This window comes from Palaemon carinicauda, chromosome 18 (assembly GCF_036898095.1).
Source record: "Palaemon carinicauda isolate YSFRI2023 chromosome 18, ASM3689809v2, whole genome shotgun sequence".
NCBI classification, from domain to species: Eukaryota; Metazoa; Arthropoda; class Malacostraca; order Decapoda; family Palaemonidae; genus Palaemon; species Palaemon carinicauda.
This window is the reverse complement of record NC_090742.1, coordinates 52,531,875-52,558,785: the sequence shown is the minus strand read 5'-3', so window position 1 is coordinate 52,558,785 and position 26,911 is coordinate 52,531,875. Positions and strand designations below refer to the sequence as shown.

The window sequence follows — 26,911 nt, the reverse complement described above, 5'->3', positions numbered from 1 at the left end:
GTTACCAGGATGCATGAAATATCACACAAGGTTGGGATCAAGATAGAAGGAAGAAAGACAGAGATGATGAGAATGGAATATGCAATGGAAGAGAAATATTATTGGAAGGAGAAAGTATTAATGAGGTAGAATCATTTAGGAACTATGATATCCAGTACAGGGTTTAAAAGTTTAAAGGTTTAAAGGCCTCTCGTGAATGGCAGGGGCAAGGGACAGTGACATTACCGTATTGAGCAGGACAGTGCCGTAGAGATTGACCATATATACATATGATCAGCTCCCAAGGCCCCTCTCCACCCAACTTAGGACCAAAGAGGACCAGGCAATGGCTGCTGATGGCTCATCAGATAGACTGGTAGCCTCCCCCAAACCCTCATCCTTAGCTCACAAGATGGTGAGGTTGCAGCGACCAAAGAAATTAACGTGTTTGAACGGGACTCCAATTAATTAGAATTGGAGTTTAGTATAAGATTAATAAAGCAAACTAGGCAATGGCTTGGTTAAATAAAATTTGGCAATGAAATTGTCTGAAAATTTATATAAAAATCAGAACTATATATCAGTTTAGTGAGATCGATGTTATTGTATGGACATGTTATTGTATCTACAGATTTAGTAGATTTGAGAACAAAGCCCTCAGAAGAATATTGGGAATTGAATGGCAGGACAGGATTAGAATTGAAACTATAAGAGAAATTACTCAAGTGCCATAATGTGGATGAGATCATGTTGAGGGGTAGATGAGATGGTTTTGACATTCTCTTTGCACTCCCCAAAGGAGATTAGTTCACCAAACTTTTAACTAGGCTCCACACGGTAGCACTAGAAGAGTTAGAAGATCCATGCCTACATGGGTGAGAACTATGAAGTGTGAAGTGGGAGATGATGAGTGGAGAAGTATTGATTTGAAACTTATAGATAGAGACGACTGGTGAAATCTAACCGAGGCCCTTTGCATCAATAGGTGTAGAGGAGATGATGATGACGTTATACAGCACTATATATATATATATATATATATATATATATATATATATATATATATATATATATATATATATATACTGTATATATATATACACTATATATATATATATATACACACATATATATAAAGTATATATATATATATGTATATATATGTATATATATATATATATATATATATATATATATATATATATATATATATATATATATATATATATATAGTGCTGTATAACATCATCATCATCTCCTCTACACCTATTGACGCAAAGATATATCTATATATACATACGTATGAATATATATATATATATATATATATATATATATATATATATATATGTATACATATATATACATATATATATGTATATATATATGTATACATATATATACATATATATGTATATATATATATATATATATGTATATATTTATATATATATGTATATATACAAATATATATATACATATTTGTATATATATTTATGTATATATACATATATATATATATATATATATATATATATATATATATATATATATATATATATATATTTATAAAATTGTCTCTTGGTCTGAGAAACAAAAATATATATTATATATTATGGCTAGCAAGCTACACAACCTCTTGAGTTCCAAACTTACTTGTTTGTTTTCATATTAATCTGTTATATTTGATTAACAACTGGACTCTGAGAAGATTATACAACACCCAGAGAGCAAGATATAAAAACAATGAATATCCAAAAGTCTCTAAAGTACACTCAAAACACTGGGTAATTATTATTAAGAACTATTCAAACAACCTCTTACTTCAATTCTTTAAGAGGGATATGAGTGAGTAGTGAAAACACATGGTGACTGAAATAATACACTCCTTTCAAAAATAAATATATTCAATAAAAATTATAACTTTGAAAGAATTTATATAAAAATAAATCAATCAAAATATTAAGTCTGAACAAAACTTAGACTAAGACAAAAGAAATGTTTCACTGGAAATTATATCTTACATCAATATTTAGTCTTGAAAACTAATGCCAATAGATAACCTTTAACACTCTAAGGATTAAACTCATGGAAATTAAATAAATTAATTGATAAACTAACAAATTTTAGCTCACACTAGTAAAGTCAAAGTAAGTATATTTCACAGTTTTACATAAATCTCCCTGGCCCAGTTACAAAGCTTTACACAATACCAGCACTCACCACAACACAATGAATTTAAAATTTATTGCAAAGTAGTAGTAATGTTTTAACACACTACACATGATATATGTTGGGCACAAACATATCACTTTGGAGAGGACACCCACAAGGCACTTATGAGAGGAGGATGAACTTTGGCTCTTTCACAGGACAGGCTTTTTCTCTTCTCCTTAGCCATCCCTAGGTGCACATATATATCGACTTAGTAACTTCTAGATTATTCTAAATAGATTATTCTTGTGGCCTGGGGCAGGTGCCTAGCGATGGCAAAAGTTACCAACAAGATAAAAATTCAGGGGAACAAACCTTGCTTTCGAAGCAACTCTCTCTCTCAACAGCTTTGCTGGTTTTTTCGAGAACCTTCCAAAATGCATATTTTCTAACAAACATGACGCAATACCTCATAAAAATATAAAAAGAAAATTACGTAAGCCCTCGTTCATACTTCGTAGGGCCATATAACACTCTTAAACAGTTAACGTAAGACTTTGTAACAAAATACGTGAAATAAAAACTTAATTCTTGAAAATAACGCATATTTACATATACTGTCTTGAATGAAAAATACAATGAAACAAACGACAAAAGTCTTGCGTAAATTGCATAAAATTACTAGAAACTACAAGAAAGGAACTGGCCTTATGAGCTGGCTATTCACCTCTTAAATTCACAAATGAAATACATAAATAAAATACAAGAATAAACTATTTACTCTGCACTAGACCAGCTTCGTAAGATGATAATGTGTGTATATATATATATATATATATATATATATATATATATATATATATGTATATATATATATATATATATATATATATATATATATATATATATATATATATATATATATATATGTATATATATATATATATATATATATATATATATATATATATATATGATACACACATATATACATACATATTCATTTATGACAGCACATAAATCTTGTACCACTATATAAGGGTAAGGGAGATGTGCATGAGTGTTGTAATTCAAGAGGTATTAGTTTGTTGAGTGTAGTTGGAAAAGTGTATGGTAGAGTAATGATTAATAGGATTAAGGATAAAACAGAGAATGCAATCTTGGAAGTACAGGGTGGTTTTAGAAGAGGTAGGGGTTGTATGAATCAGATTTTTACAGTTAGGCAGATATGCGAGAAATATTTAGCAAAAGGTAAGGAGGTGTATGTTGCGTTTATGGATCTGGAGAAAGCATATGATAGAGTTGATAGGGAAGCAATGTGGAATGTGATGAGGTTATATGGAGTTGGTGGAAGGTTGTTGCAAGCAGTGAAAAGTTTCTACAAAGGTAGTAAAGCATGTGTTAGAATAGGAAATGAAGTGAGCGATTGGTTTCCGGTGAGAGAGGGGCTGAGACAGGGATGTGTGATGTCGCAGTGGTTGTTTAACTTGTATGTTGATGGAGTGGTGAGAGAGGTGAATGCTCGAGTGCTTGGACGAGGATTAAAACTGGTAGGTGAGAATGATCTTGAAGGGAGGTAAATCAGTTGTTGTTTGCGGATGATACTGTACTGGTAGCAGACACAGAAGAGAAGCTTGACCGACTAGTGACAGAATTTGGAAGAGTGTGTGAGAGAAGGAAGTTGAGAGTTAATGTGGGTAAGAGTAAGGTTATGAGATGTACGAGAAGGGAAGGTGGTGCAAAGTTGAATGTCATGTTGAATGGAGAGTTACTTGAGGAGGTGGATCAGTTTAAGTACTTGAGGTCTGTTGTTGCAGCAAATGGTGGAGTGGAAGCAGATGTACGTCAGAGATTGAATGAAGGTTGCAAAGTGTTGGGGGCAGTTAAAGGAGTAGTAAAAAATAGAGGGTTGGGCATGAATGTAAAGAGAGTTCTATATGAGAAAGTGATTGTACCAACGGTGATGTATGGATCGGAGTTGTGGGGAATGAAAGTGATGGAGAGACAGAAATTGAATGTGTTTGAGATGAAGTGTCTAAGGAGTATGGCTGGTGTATCTCGAGTAGATAGGGTTAGGAACGAAGTGGTGAGAGTGAGAATGGGTGTAAGAAATGAGTTAGCAGCTAGAGTGGATATGAATGTGTTGAGGTGGTTTGGCCATGTTGAGAGAATGGAAAATGGCTGTCTGCTAAAGAAGGTGATGAATGCAATAGTTGATGGGAGAAGTACAAGAGGAAGGCCAAGGTTTGGGTGGATGGATGGTGTGAAGAAAGCTCTGGGTGATAGGAGGATAGATGTGAGAGAGGCAAGAGAGCGTGCTAGAAACAGGAATGAATGGCGAGCGATTGTGACGCAGTTCCGGTAGGCCCTGCTGCTTCCTCTGGTGCCTTAGATGACCGCAGAGGTAGCAGCAGTAGGGGATTCAGCATTATGAAGCTTCATCTGTGGTGGATAATGTGGGAGGGTGGGCTGTGGCACCCTAGCAGTACCAGCTGAACTCGGCTGAGTCCCTGGTTAGGCTGGAGGATCGTAGAGAGTAGAGGTCCCCTTTTTTGTTTTGTTTCATTGTTGATGTCGGCTACCCCCCAAAATTGGGGGAAGTGCCTTTGGTATATGTATGTATATGTGACATAAATCTTATAGAGATGAGGGAAGCCTACCTAGCCCTCTGACATTTCCAGCAGTTCCTGTTAGGTCCCTCTGAGGTACTGAGGATCGACAACACCACGGTAGTGCCTTACATAAACAAACAAGGCAGTATCCTTTTGCAGCCCCTGTGCCATCTAGCAGTGGAGATGCTAAGATGGACAGAAGACAACTCGGTGTCCTTATCAACCCACTTCATTCCAGGCAAATGGAATGTGGTCGCGGAAAAGCTGGGCAGAGTGACTCGGATAGTGGGCTCCGATTGGATTTTCAGTCGTCTAGTAGCCAACAAAGTCTTGACTTTTTGTGGTTCCCTGAACTTCAGGTTTCCGTTTTACTGCTCCCCAGTCCCAGATCCCTAGGCTCTCTGACAAGATGTGTTCAAACAATGGTGGGACAACATTGATATCTATGCCTTTCATCATTGTCTGATGATAAGGGTACTCAACAAGACCAGAGCATCCAAGAACCTCTCAATGACCCTCATAGCTCCACTATAGCATCACACAGAATGGTTCCTGGACCTTCTTTACCTCCTCGCTGAGATCTCAAAAGAACTCCCTCCACGACACAATCTACTCAAACAGCAACATGTGAACATTTTCCACAAAGCTATAGCCTCGCTGCACCTTTATGCCTGGAGACTATCCAGCACTTCCTCTCTCAGCGAGGCTTTTTGCATCAAGTTGCAAAGAGGATATCTGCATACGTGCAAAGATATTTGGCATCAGTCTACCAGACCAAGTGGACTGTCTTCTGTGGTTGGTGTTGTGGAAGGGGTATCTCTTCCATCGTGTCACAATTCCAACAATAGCAGAGTTCCCTGCTTACCTTAGTGTGGAAAAGCTTCTCTCGATCTCGGTAGTGAAAGGCTACCGCTCAGCCTTGAGCCTCCCCTTTAGACTAATTGGGCAATCATCTTCACTGCAAGAGCAGAATTCAGACCAGGTGAGTCCTGCAGAGATACAATGACATGTTTTGCTCCGTCTACACTCGTTGGTGCAGTAGAGATAAGTGAGATCTCGAATGTCCCTTGGGGCTGCATCCTATGGGAACATGACTGGTTCAAGTTTTATTTTTGAGCTGCCATACATAACCATTGGGCTTCCAAAGTACAGGATTTGCTACAGCTCTGTGGCTCCATATTGCCACTTGGTAATTTGCTCGCTCAAGGTGCTCAAAAGCATTGTTTGTTGGTATGAAGAGTGATGCTGGTTTGTCACGAGTGTCATGACTTTGAACCTTAGAAAGTAAAAAATATTTTGTTGCAATGCTGATGACATTGGTTGTATCTCTAGGTAGTAGATTGGCCAAGGTACCAGCCACCTGTTGAGATACTACTGCTAGAGTTTTTGGTTTCTTTGGCTAGCCAGATAGTACTACATTATATCCCCCTCTGGTTATGGCTAATTTTTCCTTTGCCTACACATACTCTGAATTGTCTTTACACATTATCCTCTTTCCTCATACACCTTACAACACTTTGACAACTGGAAAATTCTTCCTCACTCAAGGGGTTACCTACCGATCTGTAATTGTTTAGTGACTACTTTCTTCTTGATAAGGGTACAAGAGATTCTTTAGTTATGGTAAGCAGCTCCTACTGGCAAGCAACTTGATTTATCCTGACCAATATCGTCTGTTATTGTGATGACTGGAATGAATCGTTGACAATTAGTTGTTTTTATACGCTGACCTGTATTCATGTACAATTCGGTGTCCCCAAGCATACCTTTCCCATAGTAATTGATGAGTAGGACCTATACATCAGTGTCATAAAATCGTACAGTGACCCTAGAGTGGGATCTGGCGAGATGGATAGTATGTAGCAGGAACCGTGTGTCAGGCTCCTTATGTATTCTGAACAGTTCCTCTAGTTCCTAGATGCCTCGGTCATCCAAAACCTTAACTAGCAAGCCAACATCAAAGCCTTACGCCAGTGTGATGGATTGGTTCTCCTCAAAGTACCATTGCACTGTCAGGTAACTGCAGATGAAGCTGGCGAGTGGTGATTTGTTTGTGGTGTTCTTTAGGAACTTCATGTAGTTTGGAACAGGGCATTGTTCATCGACGACATATCTAGGTTTTGACTCTCCACCAGTGCAACATTCTCTTTCAAGGTATTTGATAGAGTGGGACACCATACCTGTCGAAAATCAATGTTACTAATGCCACACCTTGGTCACTAGCAAGCAGTGGACTGTCCAGTTCCTATAGATACCGGTGTAATCTTGTTTCTGGAGGGATTGGGTTTTCTACAAATGGAACAGTTAGTGCTAAAGTCAAACCCAGCTGTTTCTTTTTTTCTGATTCTTGTGTTTTCTGTTGCCAGAGATGGAGTAATGCCTCAAGGTATTAAATGTATTGGTTCTGGAGTGGCTATCATGTTGTGATTTTTCTTGTATGATGAGTCACGTTTTACATGTAAAGCGCTTAATTCGTTTCAAGCCATATAAAAACACCACATTATATTTTTTGATAATGTTAAACTGTACTAAACACAAGGAAATACAATCATTTGGATAATTCAATACATAACTGTTAATGCCTGTAAATGAAGTTTATGATTAGAACATACAGTATAGTAATGCGATAATAAATGGAACATACAGAAACAAAAATGTGGAATGTTACCTTTGGAATGAGGCGATGTCCAAAAGCGAAAGTGGCTGCAGAGGACAAATTGCAGAAAACTTTAACAAGTGGCAGAAAACATGAACACTTAACTTTATGAAACATATTAACAAATGACAGAAAATATTAACTCTTAATTTTACAAAAACCTAAAATTAATTTCTTTTTGCGTGTTTCTAATTTTTTGATTTTTTTTCTACTTTGTTTTATACTTTCTAAATTTAATCAATTTCTTCATCACTTCCACTTTTCTGTTTTTTTATCATTTTGAGCTTTCTCTTGGCCTACTAGAGGCATCTTTAAAAAGTAACTATCCAAAGAAGCTTGTTTCTACCTGTTTCTTAAAATGTTCCAGAAATGACTCAGGCAAACGTTATTTAAATGCACAATAGCATGACTTGTGTAAACCTTTTCTGGGTGTGTGTTTTCTATAAAAGCCACCATTTTATGATAGCAAGCTAGAGCCTCCCTAATTTCTGCCGATGTCTTAGGGTCATCTTCCTCCTCATCACCGTTAGAGAACTGTTCTTGAACGACGTTCACTTGCATGGCCTCCAACTCCTTCAGGTAGGCCGTCGTAAGCTCCTCGAGAAGCTTATTAATGTCAACCTCATCGACTTCCAGACCTATGAGCCTGCCGAGTGTAACGATCTCGGCAACCTCAGGTTGTGCAATACGTTCTGGATCATCAACTTCGGATTCGGCTTTAACGAGGCCTACGTGGAAGCCCTCAAAGTCTCATGTGGAAACGGCATCAGGCCACAGCTTCTTCCACGAAGAGTTCAAGGTGCAATTTGAAACCTCCTGCCAAGTTAATTCGATAAGTCTGAGGCATATCACAATATCGAAATGCTCCTTCCAAAATTCACGAAAGGTGAGGTTTATGCTGTCAGGGATTTTGAATCGTATAAAGCTTCTTGAAGTTGGAAATCACTTGTTGGTCATTGGGCTCGAGGAGAAGGGTGATGTTATGTGGAAGATAGAGAACCTTTATGAACAAATAATCTGCTAGGATATCTTCCTTAAGGCCTGGAGGGTGACCAGGGCCATATTCCAACCAGAAGACATTTCTGAGGGAGGCTCTTCTCCTCTAAATAATTTTTCACAGTCGGGCCGAAACAAAGATTTACTCACTCGGTGAACATGAGTCTTGTTATCCAGGCTTTCGCATTAAAGGTTTAAAGGCCGCTAATGAATGGCAGAGGCAAGGAACAGTGACATTGCCCTAGGAAGCAAGACAATGCCCTAGAAACTGACCATATATCATATGATCAGCTCCCAAGCCCCCTCTCCACCCATGTCGTACCACTGAATAAATGCCAGACTGCCTCTTGATTTTTTCAAACCACCCCATGAAGCCATGAACTCTTTGGTTACCAGCTTCGATGTCCCTTCTCTTGCGTTGTCTTCGCCCTGAGCAAGCAAAGGGTTAATTACTGTACTGCAATGTGTTCAGTGTACTCTCCTCTTGGTAAGGGTAGAAGAGACTCTTTAGCTATGGTAAGCAGCTCTTCTAGGAGAAGGACACTTCAAAACTAAACCATTGTTCTCTAGTCTTGGGTAGTGCAATAGCCTCTGTACCATGGTCTTCCACTGTCTTGGGTTAGAGTTCTCTTGCTTGAGGGTACACTCGGGCACACTATTCTATCTTATTATTTTTTTTTCTTCCTCTTGTTTTTTTGAAATGGTGTGTTGGACAGGCCTAGTAGAAGGGCCATGGATGCCTGGTGGTTTATCAAGAGGTTGTCTTTTCCTTTTCTGATTCTTTTTCTTCTCAAAACCATCCTTACTGTCCTCCCTTCAGTTGAAGTGACTATCCTGGAGGGTATTTAGCCTTGCATGGTGTATCGGCTCCTCCATGTTGACCAGTTTTTCTGACTTTTTACTATAGCCTATGGGTTTCTTCAATCACTTTATTTATAACTCTGTACATATTGTTTTTGTTATAATTCTTTTTAGTCTAGTTTCAAGTATGATGTCTCTTTTTTTATTTCTATTAATTTTTATGCTGTGTGGAGACATTGAGCAAAATCCGGGACCAGTACGTCCTAGATTTCGTCAATGTCGTCTTCTGTATTGCAATATTCGTGGTCTTCATGCAAATATCCAAGACCCTACAGTTGCGTCCAGACAGTATGATATTCTTTTGTGCTCAGAAACTTTGGTTTCTAATACTAGGCACTCCTCTGAGCTCCTTATAAGTGGTTTTAAGAAGCCAGTAATGTTGAAACGTGATGCCATCTCTAGGTCCAGGGGAATGGCAGTGTATATTAGGACCGAGTACCCTGCTTCTCATAAGTCCTGCTATTAATGTGGATGTCATGATATTCAGGTAATAAAAGTTTGTGGCAGGCATAACAACTTTTATTTGTGTTCGATATACCGGAATCCAGACATGGATGATTCTATTTTCGATTGTCTTCTTACCATTATGGCTAAGATACAAGAAGATGATAGAAAGGCTTCTTTTGTCTTTGTTGGTGATTTTAATGCTCACCATAGGGAGGGGTTAAGTTCTATCTCCTACCGATCGCCGTGGCTTAAGAGCTTTAGAATTTGCCTCGGAATCAGGTTGTGAGCAAATCATAAATAAAGCCACTTACAGGTCTGGTAATTGCTTGGACCTCGTATACACTGACTCCCCTGGCGTTATAACTTGTAAGGTTGGTTCTCCAGTCGGGACATCTGAGCATGCCTTGAATTCATTAGTAGTGAAGACTGAGCTGCCTGTCCCTGATATATCATACTCTTGTAAAATATTTATGAAATCCCAAGCAGACTGGAATGGGATTTTGCATGATCTTTTGTGCTTGAATTGGTCACAATTATATAGTAGTATAGATCCTGTTGTTCCTTTGAATGAGAATCTAGTCAACATAATTGATAGGCGTATCCCTTCTCGTGTGCTAAGGTACCGAGTGAAGGACAAACCGTGGTTCAATGATGATTGTAGACGTGCTTATTTGGAGAAGCAGGAGGCCTATCATCTTTGAAAGGGTAACAGATCAGATTTGACCTGGAACAACTATACTCAGCTTCGAGCTTTTGCTCAGAGAGTTTATGCCCCAGCTGAAAAGGAGTACAATTTAACCATAAAAGAAACCCTTTCGGGTACAACTCAGGAACATAAATGGTGGTCTACCCTTAAATCTGCACTCTTTGGTGTAGATGCAACAGTTCCTCCTTTACTTAAACCAGATGGCTCAGTCACTCACTGTCCAAAGGATAAGGCAACCCTGTTGGCTGATGTTTTTGACAGTAAACAGAGTAATGAAAAACTTGAACTTCCTCATTCCTGTTTTCCTGAGGCTAAACTAACTAGTTTAGCTTTTCGATTTCGTGAGATTAAAGCTCTGTTGGTGGACCTTGATGCTTATGGAGGTGTAGACCCAAATGGCATTTTTCCTTTGTTTTTTATAAAGACAGCAGATTTCTTAGCTCCAAAGTTATCTGTAATTTTGCGCAAGTTAGCAAGAAGAGGAGCTTTTAGCACTTGTTGGAGAATTGGTAATGTTACTCCTCTATGTAAATGTGTTTGTGGTAGCTCAGGTCCCACTGATTACTGCCCAATTTCCATAACTCCCATATTATCTAAAGTTTTTGAACGTCTTCTGGCAAAACGTCTTAATAAGTTTGCTGAAGGTAATCATCTATTCCCTAGTTTGCAATTTGGTTTTCCTAAAGGCCTTGGAGCATGTGATGCCCTTCTTACAATCTCCAATGCTGTACAGAAATCCCTTGATTGTGGTCAGGAAGTACGTATGATTGGCCTTGATTTTAGTGCTGCCTTTGACCGTGTTAATCATGAGGCCCTTGTTTTCGAACTGAAACAGTTGGGAGTGGATGGGTCGTTTCTTAGCATTATTATTGATTTTTTAAGTAATAGATCTCAAAGAGTTGTTGTTGATGGGCACCATAGTGAGTATAGGAATATGATATCCGGTGTTCCACAGGGTAGTGTTCTTGGCCCATTACTTTTCATACTATAAACACATGACATGTAGTTTGGCCTAGAAAACAAGCTTGTTGCATATGCAGATGATGCTACTCTCTTTGCATCAATTCCATCCCTGAATGTAGATCTGGGGTTGGGGAATCCCTTAATAGAGATTCAGCTAAAATTAGTGCATGGTGCAAATTATGGGGTATGAAGTTGAATCCTAATAAAACTCAAAGTATGATTGTAAGTAGGTCAAGGACGGTGGCTCCTCAACATCCGGATCTCAGTATTGATAATGTTTCTTTAAATTTGTATGACTCTTTTAAAATTTCAGGTGTGACTCTCGACAGCAAATTTACTTTTGATAAACATTAGGTCTGTGTCTTCTTCAATTGCACAAATAATTGGCTTATTGAAAAAGTACTACAAGATTTTCGGTGATCAATCTATTCTGAAGAAGTGTTTTAGCTCTTTCATTCTACCTTGTTTTGAGTATTGTTCTCCTGTCTGGTGTTCAGCTGCTGATTCTCATCTTAATTTGTTGGACAGAAACTTACGGTCTATTAAATTTCTTATTCCTGATCTAGATATTAATCTTTGGCACAGTCGTTCAATTACTTCATTAAGCATGTTGCATAAGATTTTTCATAACACTGACCATCCTTTACATTCAGATCTCCCTGGCCAATTCTATCCTGTTCATAATACTAGGCAGGCAGTTAATTCTAATAGCCAGGCCTTCTCCATCATGAGGCTCAATACTACACAGTATTCTAGAAGTTTTATTCCAGCTGTTACCAAGTTGTGGAATGATCTTCCTAATCGGATAGTTGAATCAGTAGAACTTCAAAAGTTCAAAGTTGGAGCAAATGTTTTTATGTTGACCAGGCCGACATGAGTCTTTTTATAGTTTATATATGACATATCCGTTTTTGACGTTGTTAATAGTTTATATAGGACTTATCTGTTTTGACGTTGTTACTGTTTTTAGAATGATTTATTGTTAATTTATTCTCATCATTTATTTATTTCCTTATTTCCTTTCCTCACTGGGCTATTTTTCCCCATTGGATCCCTTGGGCTTATAGCATCTTGCTTTTCCAACTAGGGTTGTAGCTTAGCTAGTAATAATAATAATAAAATGGCGCTATCCTTTTTGGCAAATTGTTGTCTCGGTAATTGTGTCTCCAGCGATTTTCTTGTCCCTAATCCAAACAAGAAGCAGTGTCTTCATGTCATCATTGACATGGCTCCTCTTGCAGGAGAAAACAGTCACGCCTTTAGAAGGTGTTGCTGCTTTGATGGCTTCCTTCTGTTTAATGATGGTTCCTATCTTTAATGGATTTCTGCTATACTGTACTCCTTAATGATCTCACTTAAACCAGCATGCCAGCTTCATCCTTCTTGATTATAAGTATCCTCTTCTTCTTTCTCTGCACATTAGCAACATTATTGGGACCCATGGCCAATAACAAACACGTTGAATAACGCAACACAAGTCAGTACAGTGACTGAAAGCACAAAAGCAAATTCTAAAATTAGTCTCGGCGGCTGGGTAAATCTTGTACGAAATCTCTTTGCACATCATGAAATATTTTTTGCAATATGAGTTGGTAAAATCTTCTAATCTTGTTTTGCATCATGAAATTTTTGTATCAGGAGGTATCACTGTACATGGTTGCTGGGCATTATCACTGTGGTTAGATGCGGAGATATTTGACTTTCCTGGTATATGTGGCCTGACACGATTTGTGGAATGATACTCTCAAACCAAGACTCAATATATCTTGTTGCAAAAGCCAGATAGTTTCATGGTTTTCTGACTTGACTTGCTTTGAAGATTACACTCAAACCATTAAATTGGTTTTTAGGGTTGAGTCATTTAAAATAAAAAATGCAGTGGTTAGTGTCAATTTTACGATGCTTTCCAATGGGTGGTATCAGATCCACAATTGCAAATCAGTTGTCAGCACAACCATCTAAAATGAAACAATCAATGATAAATATATAACAATATTTCTAGAAAAAACACAATATTCATGAAAATTGATCTTCTACTGGATTTTTAAAAATCCTTATTTGGTCAATGCATATACATGCTTTATAAATATTTCAATATCAGTTACTTTTAGGGGATGGCTTATGGTTTGGTAATAACTTTATCAAATCAACTTATTTGTTTTTATAAGTTAAATTAATAATAAGGAGAATGAATGAGGGTTATGTTGATGTATGTAGTAATAAAACTCTATTATATCCGAAGAAACTAATTGCTCAGTCTATGGTTATCGGTGAATGTGGACCTGATTGATTTGGCAAAATTAAATTTTTGCCTGTAAGTCGCACAAAAGCCTTTCGAACATTACAAAAGGGTTTTACATATATGTATAATGTACCATTATTTTGCACATTTTAGTACCACATTTGTGTATATAGCACCAGTATTTACAAATATATGAGCTAAAATTTGTTTTTGGAGTCTACAATGTAGTTTTGTGAATGTGGTTTTAGTTATGTTATGCAATGATCTCAGACTCACAACTATGATTTTTTATCAGCCCAGACATCCCTTTTTAAGAAAAAATAGGCTGTGACTTGTTCTACCTTGGGTACGGGCTACTCCCATTTTAACCCCCTTTTTTAATATGGCCGTTACCCTATATCATATATATTACAACAAATGTAAAGTAAGATTCCATTGTACAACGAAAGAAGCTAGGTACCAGTCTTGGATATCTTGTGTTTCTATAATCAACAGTAGAACACCACCATATTCTGTTTAGAGGAAAGTAAAAAATATAGCAAGTAGATTTACTCCCAACCCACCACCAGTGTTGAAGGTGAATGGTCAGTGTGTGACTGGAGCACATGAAGGTTAGCAATGCTTTAGCTGAGAATTTCTCCAATGTATCATGCAAGTGTGAAGCATCTCCTGGTCACCTGTAGAACAAAAATTGTTAAATTTCACAACAGAAAAGGAGGAATCTTGTGTCCCTTTTACCGAAAGTGAATTCAATTTTTCCCTTACTGCTTGCAATGATACTGCCCATGGGCCAGATGGAATTCCATATGCAGTAATTTAATGTGTGCTCTTTAACACTAAATTATTTATTTCAAGCATTAATTAAAATATCGCATGATCATAGTTAGCCAACAGTCTGGGAGCTATCCATTATTTTTGCATTTTTAAAACCCAGTAAGGATAACTTTGTAGCAGCAAACTATTGATCAATTGCATTGACATTTTGTGTATGTAAGATCATCATTATTATTAATAGCTAGGCTACAATCCTCTTTGGGAAAGAAGGATGCTATAAGCCCAAGGGCTCCAACAAGGAAAAATAGCCTAATGAGGAAAGGAAACAAGGAAATAAACAAACTATAAGATAATTAATGAACAATTAAAATCAAATATTTTAAGAACAGTAACAAGAAAAGGAAGAGAAATAAGATAGTGTGTCCTAGTATACCCTCAAGCAAGAGAACTCTATCCCAAGACAGTGGAAGACCATGGTACAGAGGCTGTTACACTACCCAAGACTAGAGAACAATTGATTGATTTTGGAGTGTCCTTCTAGAAGAGCTGCTTACTATAGATACAGAGCATCATCTACCCTTACCCAAGGGGAAAGTAGCCACTGGACAATTACCCCCTTGATTGAAGAATTGTTTGGTTATCTGATTCCGAGTTTTGTCAGGAGTATGACAACAGAAGACAATGTGGAAAAAATAGACCTAGACTATTCAGTGTGTGTTGCCTAGGGAAAAATTAACTAACCAGAGAGAGGGATCCAATGTAGTACTGCCTTGCAAGGCTGGTGTGAAACCTAAAAATGAAAGGTATTTTATCACCTATCATGTGCAGTTTTAAGAATATGCACTCAACTGCTGATGTGCTGGTTCGACTTGAGACCTCTACTCATGAATACATTGCTTCCACACCATGTAGCTATTTTTAAATATTTAACTTAGCCGGTGAATATATAATAGCTGCTGCACCAGCGGCTCGACAGAAAAACACACAAAAACTCGTGAGCGATCGCTATGAAGGTTGCGGGTGTGCCCACCAGCGCCAACTATCGGCCAGATACCGCATATGCATGTAAACAAGCCTCAATTCTTCTCTGTCGGCCTTAACGACAAGACGTATCAATACTCGCTGTATAACCTGGAGTTTTCTCAACATATTTGGTGAAGTACTTCATTTTGGTTTGAGCTTTCGCAGTGCAGGTGTTTTTCCTCAACTTAAACTCTTGAACTCTTTGTTGGACAGATTTAATTGTTGATGACTTGGATTGTTTTTTGGACTTTCTTTGACTAATTCAAAATGGCTGACGCTTCTCAAGCCCCTAGATTTCGTAAGTGTAATGCTAGGGACTGCAATAGGCGTCTTCCAAAGGCCTCTCTCGACCCACATACTGTGTGTTCTAATTGTCGGGTAAAACCTGTCAATTAGGAGATCGGTGTGAGGAATGCGTGGGCCTTTCGGAATTCGATTGGCTCGAATATGACAAATATTCTCGTAAGCTAGAGAGAGATAGGGTGAGGAGGAGTTCCTCTAGATCAGTAGATTTTTCCTCTCCCCATGCCCCTGAACCTAATCCTTCCCCTGTAGTGGTTGTGCCTGAACCCCCTACTGGCACTCAGGAACCATCAATGCGAGACATGTTACGTGCCATTCATGCCTTGGGTGAAAGAGTTGAGTCGTTAGCTACAGATCGTAATCAACTCATGGCTGACGTTAAAGAGCTAAAGTGTCAGAGTGCCACAGCGGAAAATCGTGGGAAAGTGATTAGTGCGCAAAGTGTTTTCAGTGTTGCGACCGAGGGTTCGTCTGTTCGTGCCTGTCGTTCGCCTAGTCCGAGACCTCTTGCAAGCTCCCAAGCCCAGGGGAGAAGTAATGTCGTACGACTTATGGGTTCGAGAGGCCTTGATCAGCGAACAGACGTTCCCTCTATGGTAACAGGCGTGTCTCATCAAGATCGCCCCTCCCATAAGACGAGAGAGACCATTTTCTCCTCGTCATCCGAAGGCTTTTCGCATAAGAAACCGTGGAGCAAGGTTTCTAGGCCCCTTAAGCGAAAGTCGGTCCCTTCAGGACAGGTCCAGCGTCCTGGTTGTAGCCATTGGGACAGCTCTGACCCTTTGCAGTCATCGGAAGACTGCTCGCCGCCTAAGCAGCAACGTTACACAGGCTCGGAGAGTCTTGGTGTAGGCAAGGTTGTGCAGTCTCAGACGTTAACCCCGTCTTTTACCGCACCCATTCCCGTTGATCCTAAATGAGTTGTACTGCAGGACATGCAGATCAAGCTCGCCTCCCTTATGGAAGACTATTCTGCCGAAAAGGTTCACGATGATCCTCGCCGCTTAGCTAATCGAGATCCTGGCCTTCAGCCGCCAAAACGAGCCTTTGCTCGTCCTGTTGACGTTGGCGTTGCTAAGTCACGTCAATCACGCTTTGTAGAGCCTCACTCGATGCAGTCACGTGTTGACTTTCAGCCGCATATGGACGTTCAGCCACTTCCTAATGCTCTTGTTGACGTTCAGGACGTTCGCCAACCAGCGGAGTTGACTTGTTTTGACGCTGAGCGTCAACCACCGCAGTCTAGAGTTGTTTTGACTGCTCAGTCTAGGCAGTCAAAACAGTCTCGAGTTGACGTCGAGCGTCCTCCCGCTCCTGTTGTTGTTGACAGTCAGGCTGTTAAGCAGTTACATGACGTAGCGTCCTGGACTGCTACTAATGCACCTGTGCGTGTGGACTCTGCGTGTCAAGCATTGCCAACCCCTTTGCTTGTTACTCAGCAGTTGTCGGATGAAGATCCTTCAGATGAGGACGTTGCTGACCCTCATCATGATGATCATCCTTCGGATGTAGACGAACCTAAGACGGTTCCTCCTTCAATGGACTTTAAGAAAGTCATGTTAATTTTCAAGGAGCTTTTTCCCGATCACTTTGTCACTGTTGCTCCTCGTTCGCCACCGTCTGAGTTTGCTCTAGGCTTACCTGCTAACATGCCAGCCTTTACTAAGCTAGTGCTCTCTCGCTCTTCCAAGAGAGCTTTACGACTTTTAGGCGACTGGTTGGATACCAGGAGGAGTTTGGGGAAGACGGCCTTTGCCTTCCCTCCGTCAAAGCTCTCGTCTAGATCGAGCGTCTGGTATGCCACGGGAGAAGTTCTCGGCTTGGGAGTCCCTGCCTCTGCCCAGGGTGACTTCTCAAGCCTCGTAGACTCTCCCCGTCGCCTAGCCATGAGACGCTCGAAGATTAGTTGGTCCTCCTCGGACCTTGACCATCTGCTGAAAGGCGTATACAGGGCCTATGAAGTTTTCAACTTCCTTGACTGGTCATTGGGAGCTTTAAGTAGGAAAATCTCATCGGATGATAGAGATGTTTCCTTACTGATAATGTCATGTATGGATAAAGCCATCCGCGATGGTTCCAATGAGCTCGCCTCCTCTTTTACGTCGGGAGTCTTAAAGAAGCGAGAGTCCCTTTGCTCTTTTCTTTCGGCAGGAGTTACTCCCTGTCAGAGATCAGAACTGCTCTTTGCTCCCTTATCAAAGTTTTTGTTTCCGCAACAATTGGTTAAGGACATAGCTTCTTCGCTTGTGCAGAAGGACACCCATGACTTGATGGCGTCCTCTGCTCGCAAGGGGACTCCTTCTACATCCTTTGCTGTAAGACCCAGGATCGACACTCCGGCATCCAGATTTATCCCGCTCTTTCGTGGCAGAGCTACCAGCAGGGGAAGTACTCGTGCCGAGGGAAAGAGAGGAAAGAAGAGAGGAGCCAAGTCCTCACGTGGCAGAGTCTGACTGCCCACAGCCTCAGACAGCAGTAGGAGCCAGATTGAAGAGCTTCTGGCAGGCCTGGGAGAAGAGGGGCGCAGACCAACAGTCTGTTCGGTTGCTCAGAGAGGGGTACAAAATTCCGTTTGTACGCAAACCTCCTCTAGCGACAACCCCCATTGACCTCTCTCCCAGGTACCGAGAGGAGTCAAAGAGACAAGCCCTAAACCTAGAAGTGTCTCTGTTGCTAGAGAAGGGAGCGGTGGTGAAAGTCTCGGACCTTCAATCACCGGGGTTTTACAACCGTCTCTTCCTAGTCCCAAAGAAGACAGGAGGTTGGAGACCGGTGCTAGATGTCAGTGCGCTCAACGTCTTTGTTACGAAAACAAAGTTCACTATGGAGACCACGAAGTCAGTCTTAGCAGCGGTCAGAAAGGGAGACTGGATGGTCTCTCTCGACCTACGAGATGCGTACTTCCACATTCCTATACACCCAGATTCCCAACCGTTTCTGAGGTTTGTTTTCAGGAATGTGGTATATCAGTTTCGGGCCCTGTGCTTTGGCCTAAGTCCTGCTCCTCTCGTGTTTACAAGGCTTATGAGGAATGTAGCAAAATTCCTCCATTTATCGGGAATCCGAGCCTCCCTGTACTTGGACGACTGGCGTCTCAATCCCGGTCTCCGAACCAGTAAAGGCATGCCTGAAATGGTGGAACAACAATATCAGTCTGAGAGAGGGACTTTCCCTAGCAGTTCAGAATCCAAACCACGTACTATTCTCAGACGCGTCGGATTTGGGTTGGGGTGCGACCCTGGACGGTCGGGAATGCTCAGGTCTATGGACCTCAAGTCAGAGGAGCATGCACATCAACGGCAAGGAGCTTTTGGCAGTCCACTTGGCCTTGATGAAATTCGAAAGTCTCCTTCGAAACAAAGTGGTAGAGATCAACTCCGACAATACCGCAGCCTTGGCGTACATCTCCAAGCAAGGAGGCACACACTCCCTCTCGCTGTACGAGATTGCAAGGGACCTGCTCATTTGGTCAAGAGATCGAGGCATCTCCCTGTTAACGAGGTTTATCCAGGGCGACTTGAACGTCTTAGCAGACTGTCTCAGTCGGAGGGGTCAGGTAATTCCTACGGAATGGACCCTCCACAAGGACGTGTGCAAGAGTCTTTGGGCGACTTGGGGTCAACCCACCATAGACCTCTTTGCCACCTCGATGACCAAGAGACTTCCAATCTATTGCTCTCCAGTCCCAGACCCAGCAGCAATTCACATAGACGCATTTCTCCTAGATTGGTCTCATCTGGACTTATATGCATTCCCACCATTCAAGATTGTCAACAAGGTACTGCAGAAGTTCGCCTCTCACGAAGGGACAAGGTTGACGTTGGTTGCTCCCCTCTGGCCCGCGAGAGAGTAGTTCACCGAGGTACTTCGATGGCTGGTAGACTTTCCAAGAAGTCTTCCTCTAAGGGTAGATCTGTTACGTCAGCCCCACGTAAAGAATGTCCATCAAAACCTCCCCGCTCTTCGTCTGACTGCCTTCAGACTATCGAAAGACTCTCAAGAGCTCGAGGCTTTTCGAAGGAGGCAGCCAGTGCGATTGCAAGAGCGAGGAGAGCTTCTACCATTAGAGTATACCAGTCGAAGTGGGAAGTCTTTCGAGACTGGTGCAAGTCAGCATCTGTATCCTCGTCCAGTACCTCTGTAGCCCAAATCGCTGATTTTCTTTTACATCTGAGAAAGGTTCGCTCCCTTTCAGCTCCCACGATTAAGGGCTACAGGAGCATGTTGGCTTCGGTCTTTCGGCATAGAGGCTTAGATCTTTTCAACAGTAAAGATCTCCAAGATCTCCTTAAGTCTTTCGAGACCTCTAAGGAACGTCGTTTGGCAACTCCTGGATGGAACTTAGACGTGGTCCTAAGGTTCCTCATGTCAGACAGGTTTGAGCCATTACATTCAGCCTCCCTGAAGGATCTCACCTTCAAGACACTTTTCCTAGTGTGCTTGGCTTCGGCTAAAAGAGTCAGTGAACTTCATGCCTTCAGTATGAACATCGGCTTTTCTACAGAAAAAGCCACTTGTTCACTTCAACTTGGTTTCCTGGCCAAAAATGAACTGCCTTCTCGTCCTTGGCCTAAATCTTTTGATATTCCTTGCTTATCAAAGATCGTAGGCAACGAACTGGAAAGAGTTTTACGTCCTGTTAGAACTCTTAAGTTCTATTTAGCTCGTACTAAGTCATTACGAGGTAAATCTGAGGCATTATGGTGCTCAGTTAAGAAACCATCATTGCCTATGTCAAAGAATGCTTTGTCATATTTTATCAGATTTTTAATACGAGAAGCTCATTCTCACTTGAATGAGAAAGACCGGTGTTTGCTTAAGGTTAAGACGCACGAAGTTAGAGCTATAGCAACCTCCGTGGCCTTCAAGCAAAATAGATCTCTGCAAAGTATTATGAACGCGACTTTTTGGAGAAGCAAGTCAGTGTTCGCGTCATTTTACTTAAAAGATGTCCAGACTCTTTACGAGGACTGCTACACACTGGGTCCATTCGTTGCAGCGAGTGCAGTAGTGGGTGAGGGTTCTACCACTACACTTCCCTAATTCCAATATCCTTTTTAATCTGTCTCTTGAAATGTTTTTAATATTGTTTTTTGGGTTGTACGGAAGGCTAAGAAGCCTTTCGCATCCTGGTTGATTTGGCGGGTGGTCAAAGTCATTTCTTGAGAGCGCCCAGATTAGGGGTTTGATGAGGTCCTGTTGGTATGGGTTGCAGCCCTTGATACTTCAGCTCCTGGGAGTCTTTCAGCATCCTAAGAGGATCGCTGGGCTTCGCGAGGAAGACAGACTTACAAGGCAGTGTAATCGTCTAAGTCAACTTCCTTACCAGGTACCTATATATTTGGGTTTTGTTATATTATAACTGTCAAAAACTCTAAGCATATACGCTGTAAACTTAATTAACTCTGGTCTCTACCCACCACCTTGGGTGTGAATCAGCTATTATATATTCACCGGCTAAGTTAAATATTTAAAAATGATATTTTGATTATAAAATAAATTTTTGAATATACTTACCCGGTGAATATATAAATTAAAGGCCCTCCCTTCCTCCCCAATAGAGACGCAGCGGGATGAGAAGAATTGAGGCTTGTTTACATGCATATGCGGTATCTGGCCGATAGTTGGCGCTGGTGGGCACACCCGCAACCTTCATAGCGATCGCTCGCGAGTTTTTGTGTGTTTTTCTGTCGAGCCGCTGGAGCAGCAGCTATTATATATTCACCGGCTAAGTATATTCAAAAATTTATTTTATAATTAAAATATCATTTTTTTTAACTTGTAAAAACGTATAATACTCTAGGGAGACATAGCATACTTGAAACTATTCATGATTTGAGATAGAAAGAAGGGTTACCATTCTTTATTGAAGCCTTTGTGGCACAGATTTTTTCAGGTTAGAATGGTAAAACTCTGATAGGAAGAAGTAGTTCCCCAAGGTTGTGTGTTGAGTGTAAACCTACTGTATTTGCAGTAACTTTCAGTTCATAAAATTATACATTAGGCTGATTTGAATGGATTTAAGTTTTTCATAAGCAAAACTGTTGTTGTTGATTTATGTCGTATTTAAGTAGTACATCCAGGCCTGGATATGTATATCAAAGGTCAACAGATCTCGTGTGTAGCTGAAGCAAATTTTTAGGATTAATATTTGACTGCTAACTGATGTGGATTCCTCACTTGAAAGCCTAAAAATTAAAATGTCTCGAGGCTCCTGAATCTTTTAAAGGTTTTGTCCCGCACATCGTGGCAGCCAGACCGCAAAACATTTTAAAAATTGTACAAGGCATTAATTTCTTTTTTAGATTAGTTAAGGGCTTGAAATATATTCCTCACCCACCCCAAGCCAATTAAAGATTTTAAATTTTATACACCATACTTGTATCAGATTGCCCACAGGAGCTTTTAGAACTTCACCTATTCTTAGCCTCCTTGTTAACGCTGTGAGGTCTTCTACTGTTCGATGTTGGTTTAGGTTGCAAAGACTTCTGTATCCTTTAGCCTTCCGGGCTATAAATTGTATAAGGATTTTTAGGTATCATGAGTTGCACCCTAAATCTCCTCGACCCAAAGGGTTTTGTGAAAAATAATTAAGTTTTTATATGTCTAGAAATAAAGTTATTTTATTGAAGATATCAGTAACCCCTAAATGGAAATTACCAGAGATATCTTTTTGAAGATAGTTTATTGGTATCAAAACAAACATGACCTACTTAAAAGCCTGGTCTATTTTATGTATCACGAAGAACGTAGCGAGTCAACATTTATTTTCATTGATGGCTCCAAGTGTGATGCTGCATTGGGTTTGGAGTATATAGCAGGGCCTTTAATTGTAGAGGTGCACTTCCCCTAGTATCTTTTATATTTAATGCCAAACTATATGGCATACTGACTGATATTGAAAAAAAATAGCATTAAAGGAGAAGGCAAATATTATAGTTTTTAATGATACAAGAAGCATCTTATGAGTTCTAAAATGGCTCTGTGTTCCAGCACACATAGGTGTGCCTGGAAATGAAGAGGCAGATAGAATGGCAAAGGAAGCTACACCTGAATTGCTTCCAAAACAATATCCACTCATATAATAACTTTTTACCAAGCATGAAGTCGCTCTTTTATTAAAATTTCCAGCAGCATTGGGATGCACAAGATGGAAAGAAGATGAGAGAAATAACTAGCATTATACATACTTGGAGATATATCATGATACCCCCAAGAGTGGGAGACTGTTTTTTGTCAGCTTTACATTGGGCACTTTCACTCGACACAAGTTTTTGATGACTGATCAACACCAGCCATGACTGTCTGGTACTCCTAACAGTGAGGCATCTATTGATTGAATATCCCCACTCTTAGGTACCTAAGAAATAAATTTCTGTTTGAGGCTTGAGGTGGGGAGGGCAGGTTTAGCCTTACCAAGATTCTTGATGAGGATATCTTGCTTGATGTTAGTGGTATTTTTAGATTTATTTCAGAAGCAGGTCTTCTAAAAGCTATTGATTTTATACTGATCTGTTTGCTTCTATGGTTTGAGATTGAATTGCATTTTCTTGTTTATTTTTAAAAAATATTATCAATTTCAATGGCCTTTGATGTCACGATGCCAGAAAACCCAAAATCATTTGTTTAAAGGGAGCTATAGAGATCACTCATAACTTCATTGATATGGAGCATTTGAGTTAGCTTGTTTCTGACCTTACAGGTAAGTATCAAAGTAATAAATGCTATTAAAATTCTGTTGTTGTGTAAATTCTTCAATAATACTAAGTTGATTGATAATTTTGTAGTACTTATTTTTTAGAAATAATCTCTTCACATATGTTATTTTGTTTGACAATTTCTTAATTTTTTTCTCTCTAAGGTTATACAAACCATGGTTCAGGTGCCGTCACTGTCAAAGGTACTTGTGGTATGGAATAACCAAAAGAAGGCTCCTCCTCAGGGTATGTATTATAATGTTTGAATGATTCCATTTCTTTTTTCTCATTCTTTTTAATTTGATAACAAGATGAGACATATGGCTTAAGGAGTGATATTGAAAGCCTAAATACGAAGTAGTCCTTAACCACTTGTAAGTTTTCTTGGATTAAATATTTATATGTAGTATGCAATTGCACCATTATTTTTAAAGTTTAGAGATTTACCGACAAATTTTGTGTTGATTATTTGGTGTAGTGTACAGGATAGGTTTTTAATATTTAAATAATATAGAAAGGAGAATCCTGAAGAAAATTAAGTCTGCTATTTCATGGTTGGTTAACTAGAATCTCTGTCAAAGTACTTTGTAAAAGTTTGAATTATATCTGTTATGGAAGTTTCCTCTTTTATTTACATTTTGGATTCAGGGTTTGCAGTGTTGCATACATCTTGAAAGGATTATCTATGCTAAACACAATGTTCAAAAAGCCTTAGGAGACATTCATAACTTTAAAGTTGCAAAGCTAAAAGGGTGATTATAATTTAATGAGAAAAGAGGATAACATAAAAGAAAAGGATTACATAACACCAGATACAATTGCATGGTATTCTGATACAGTGAACAAGAATGGTGACATAAAAATGTAGAAATTGAGAAATGACAAAAACATGAAAGTTCATAAAGAAAAGTATTTTCAGCTCAAATCCACCAGGAACAATTACCATCCTATATTTACATAATTTTATTTTAGTTTTGAAGCCTTTTAAACATTCTCTCTCTCTCTCTCTCTCTCTCTATTTTATTTTAGTTTTGAAGCCTTTTAAAAATTTGATAAACTGATAACACCAGGTACTCCCAGTTTTTAACAGTTACACATTCTTAAGAGAGTTTTAATTAAAATGTTTTAACTAAAACCAAGGTAACTTGCCGGGTGGGGATAGAATGAGATCTAGATGAGTAGAAGCCTCATGACTTGTAGGGCTGATGTTAACTTGTTAAGCACTGTGAAATACATGTTTTTGTTAATCATAAAAATATATTTTGAGGTGTCTTAATAAGATTTAATTGCTCTTAGTTAATCATAGTTTCAAGATCTCTTTTATTAAGTGTGATTGTAACATATGAAATAAAGAAGACTTGACAAAGGAAAGACATATTTTTGTGGAGGTGCTTTGCTGTTTCCAAGGACTTAAGTGTGAAAGGCTAGAACAGAAAATCCAGTGCGACAAGATTATCAAAGAAATATCATCTCCCCTGCTCTAGGGCCAATGTATCAACGTGCAAAGCACAGACTCATTGTGTGTAGGGGAGACCTCACAAGCTCAGGCTTATTTCAAATTGCCACAACAACTCAGTAGCTGAAATTCATCTGTTATGAATGACATCATGCACGGTGTCCCAGAAAGGAACCATCATTCCAGTCATCGCCAGCATACTTATGTCAAAACAAAGCCCCAACCAACATTTACGGTCAAAGGTAGATAAACAATGTATCACATTCCTACCCGAGGCTATGGAGGTGGGAAGGTTTTGGAGACCACACAGCCCCCTCCGAAAGCAAGTTTTCCCCTTGTAAAATCTCCTTTTTGGGGTTTGGTTAAAGTGCTGTGTGGTCTCAAAGGACTTATACCAGACTCAAGCCCATTCCAGGACAACCGTCTGCTACCGAACCCAACCTATATCTCGTGTATTTTCCCAAGAGTAAGAAATATTTTACTCTTACTCACAAGGGTAACTGAAGAATACTGGTAGCCTGACGGCCCTGGTGATTTGGTCCTTCCCTCCTTATCCAGGTAAACAGCTATTTTGGTTTGACACCTTGGTCAAAGCTGTCAGTGGCTTCTACACCGAGGATTCCTTAAGAGAAGTCAGTTTCCTTCTCCTCTTTTTCTTATTTCCCAACGGACCGTAGGAGGCGACCCATTCCTAGTAGGGCCCCGGAGCCCCCCATGATTTTCTCGCCCATAGAAAGACCATGTGGAGCTACAAGGGGGACTATGGGATTTAGGGGGACTTCTCTCACCTGGAGATCACACTGGTCCTAACGACGAAACACGAGTAGGATTCCGAAGCAGCCTCTCCCCCGGGCCGACCTTTACCATCCTTGCTCGAGCAGGGGCAAAGGATATCTGCGAGTGATTTTACTCGTGCCTTATTTTAGGCCCTCGCCTATCAAAGTTATGCTACCGAAGATGCGGCCTGTCTCCAGACCACCACCGGAGGACAAGGAACCTACCGCAAGAGAGGTTCAGACCTGTATGGAATGGCAGGCACCTTCCAGACCTCCTTTGCTGGAGGAATACCTGCCGTCTCACGGAGAGTCTAAAGACGCCAAGACAATTCCCAAGAACTCGAAGTCTCGAGCAACTCTCCTGCAAGAGAGCTAGGAGATTTTTTTCCAATGGCAGGAGTGTCAGGCGATATCCCACCAGTTGATGACCTCAACCCACCCCATGCTCCTATGGGTGAGAGCTTGGAAGTGGATGATGATTTGGGTTCTGAAAATGACTATCTCCCGAGGGCTGCTAGTCTGAAGTTTCATTTAGAAGTGGAGTAAAGGGAGTCAGAATACACTTTTTGGCAAGTCCTAGCCTGCATGAGGGCCATCAATATGTTGGCTAACCTTGAGACATCCACTCAAAAAGGCAAGGATACGGTCTTGGATCATGTATGTGGGACCCAACAACCACCTACTATGAGATTCAGGGGCTCTGTAACACGGTTTTTTGGACTTTGCTCCTTATCAAAGCATCAGATGTAGCTGAAAGTTGACATATGTATATTTTACAACCACACACAAATTTTGTCAGCATTATCAATAACCTAAACCCGATAGTTTTAATTTTTATAGAGTAAAAATTATCCAGCCGACGCCATGGCCAGTGATAACGAGCCAAGAGTCGAAAACATTCATTACGTAAGCAATGTAAACACCTTTTGACAAAATTTTGCCCCGCCCATCCACCAGACACCCATTCACCTTGTTTAATCTGCTCTGAAACCCATAACAGTCAAGAATGGCTAACAGGATTTGGAATTGCCCCCGTGGTTGCAAAACTGCATTTGTCTTACAACTTGCAACTTTATACAGTCAAGAGAAAGCCCGTGGCCATATTTACTATAGCCTGAATAGGTAATTATTCAGTTTCTAGTTTAAATCCAATGTTTATGGTCTGATTTGTATTTAGCGTAACATGATTATAATACTTGTAATGTCATTCAGGCTTTTGAACATTTCCATTAACTATTCACTATGCCACCAAGAGAGAGAGAAAGA

The 26,911-nt window shown here is 40.0% G+C and overlaps 1 protein-coding gene across 1 annotated transcript in view; it reads left to right on the top strand.

Annotated features, from left to right (window-relative positions):
* Window positions 1–26,911, top strand: part of sotv (exostosin glycosyltransferase sotv) — a 574,706-nt gene that overhangs the window by 409,340 nt on the left and 138,455 nt on the right. The window contains exon 10 of the mRNA XM_068392356.1: window positions 23,578–23,659. Within this exon, the coding sequence (XP_068248457.1) occupies window positions 23,578–23,659 (82 nt within the window). The remainder of the gene's footprint in view (window positions 1–23,577; window positions 23,660–26,911) is intronic.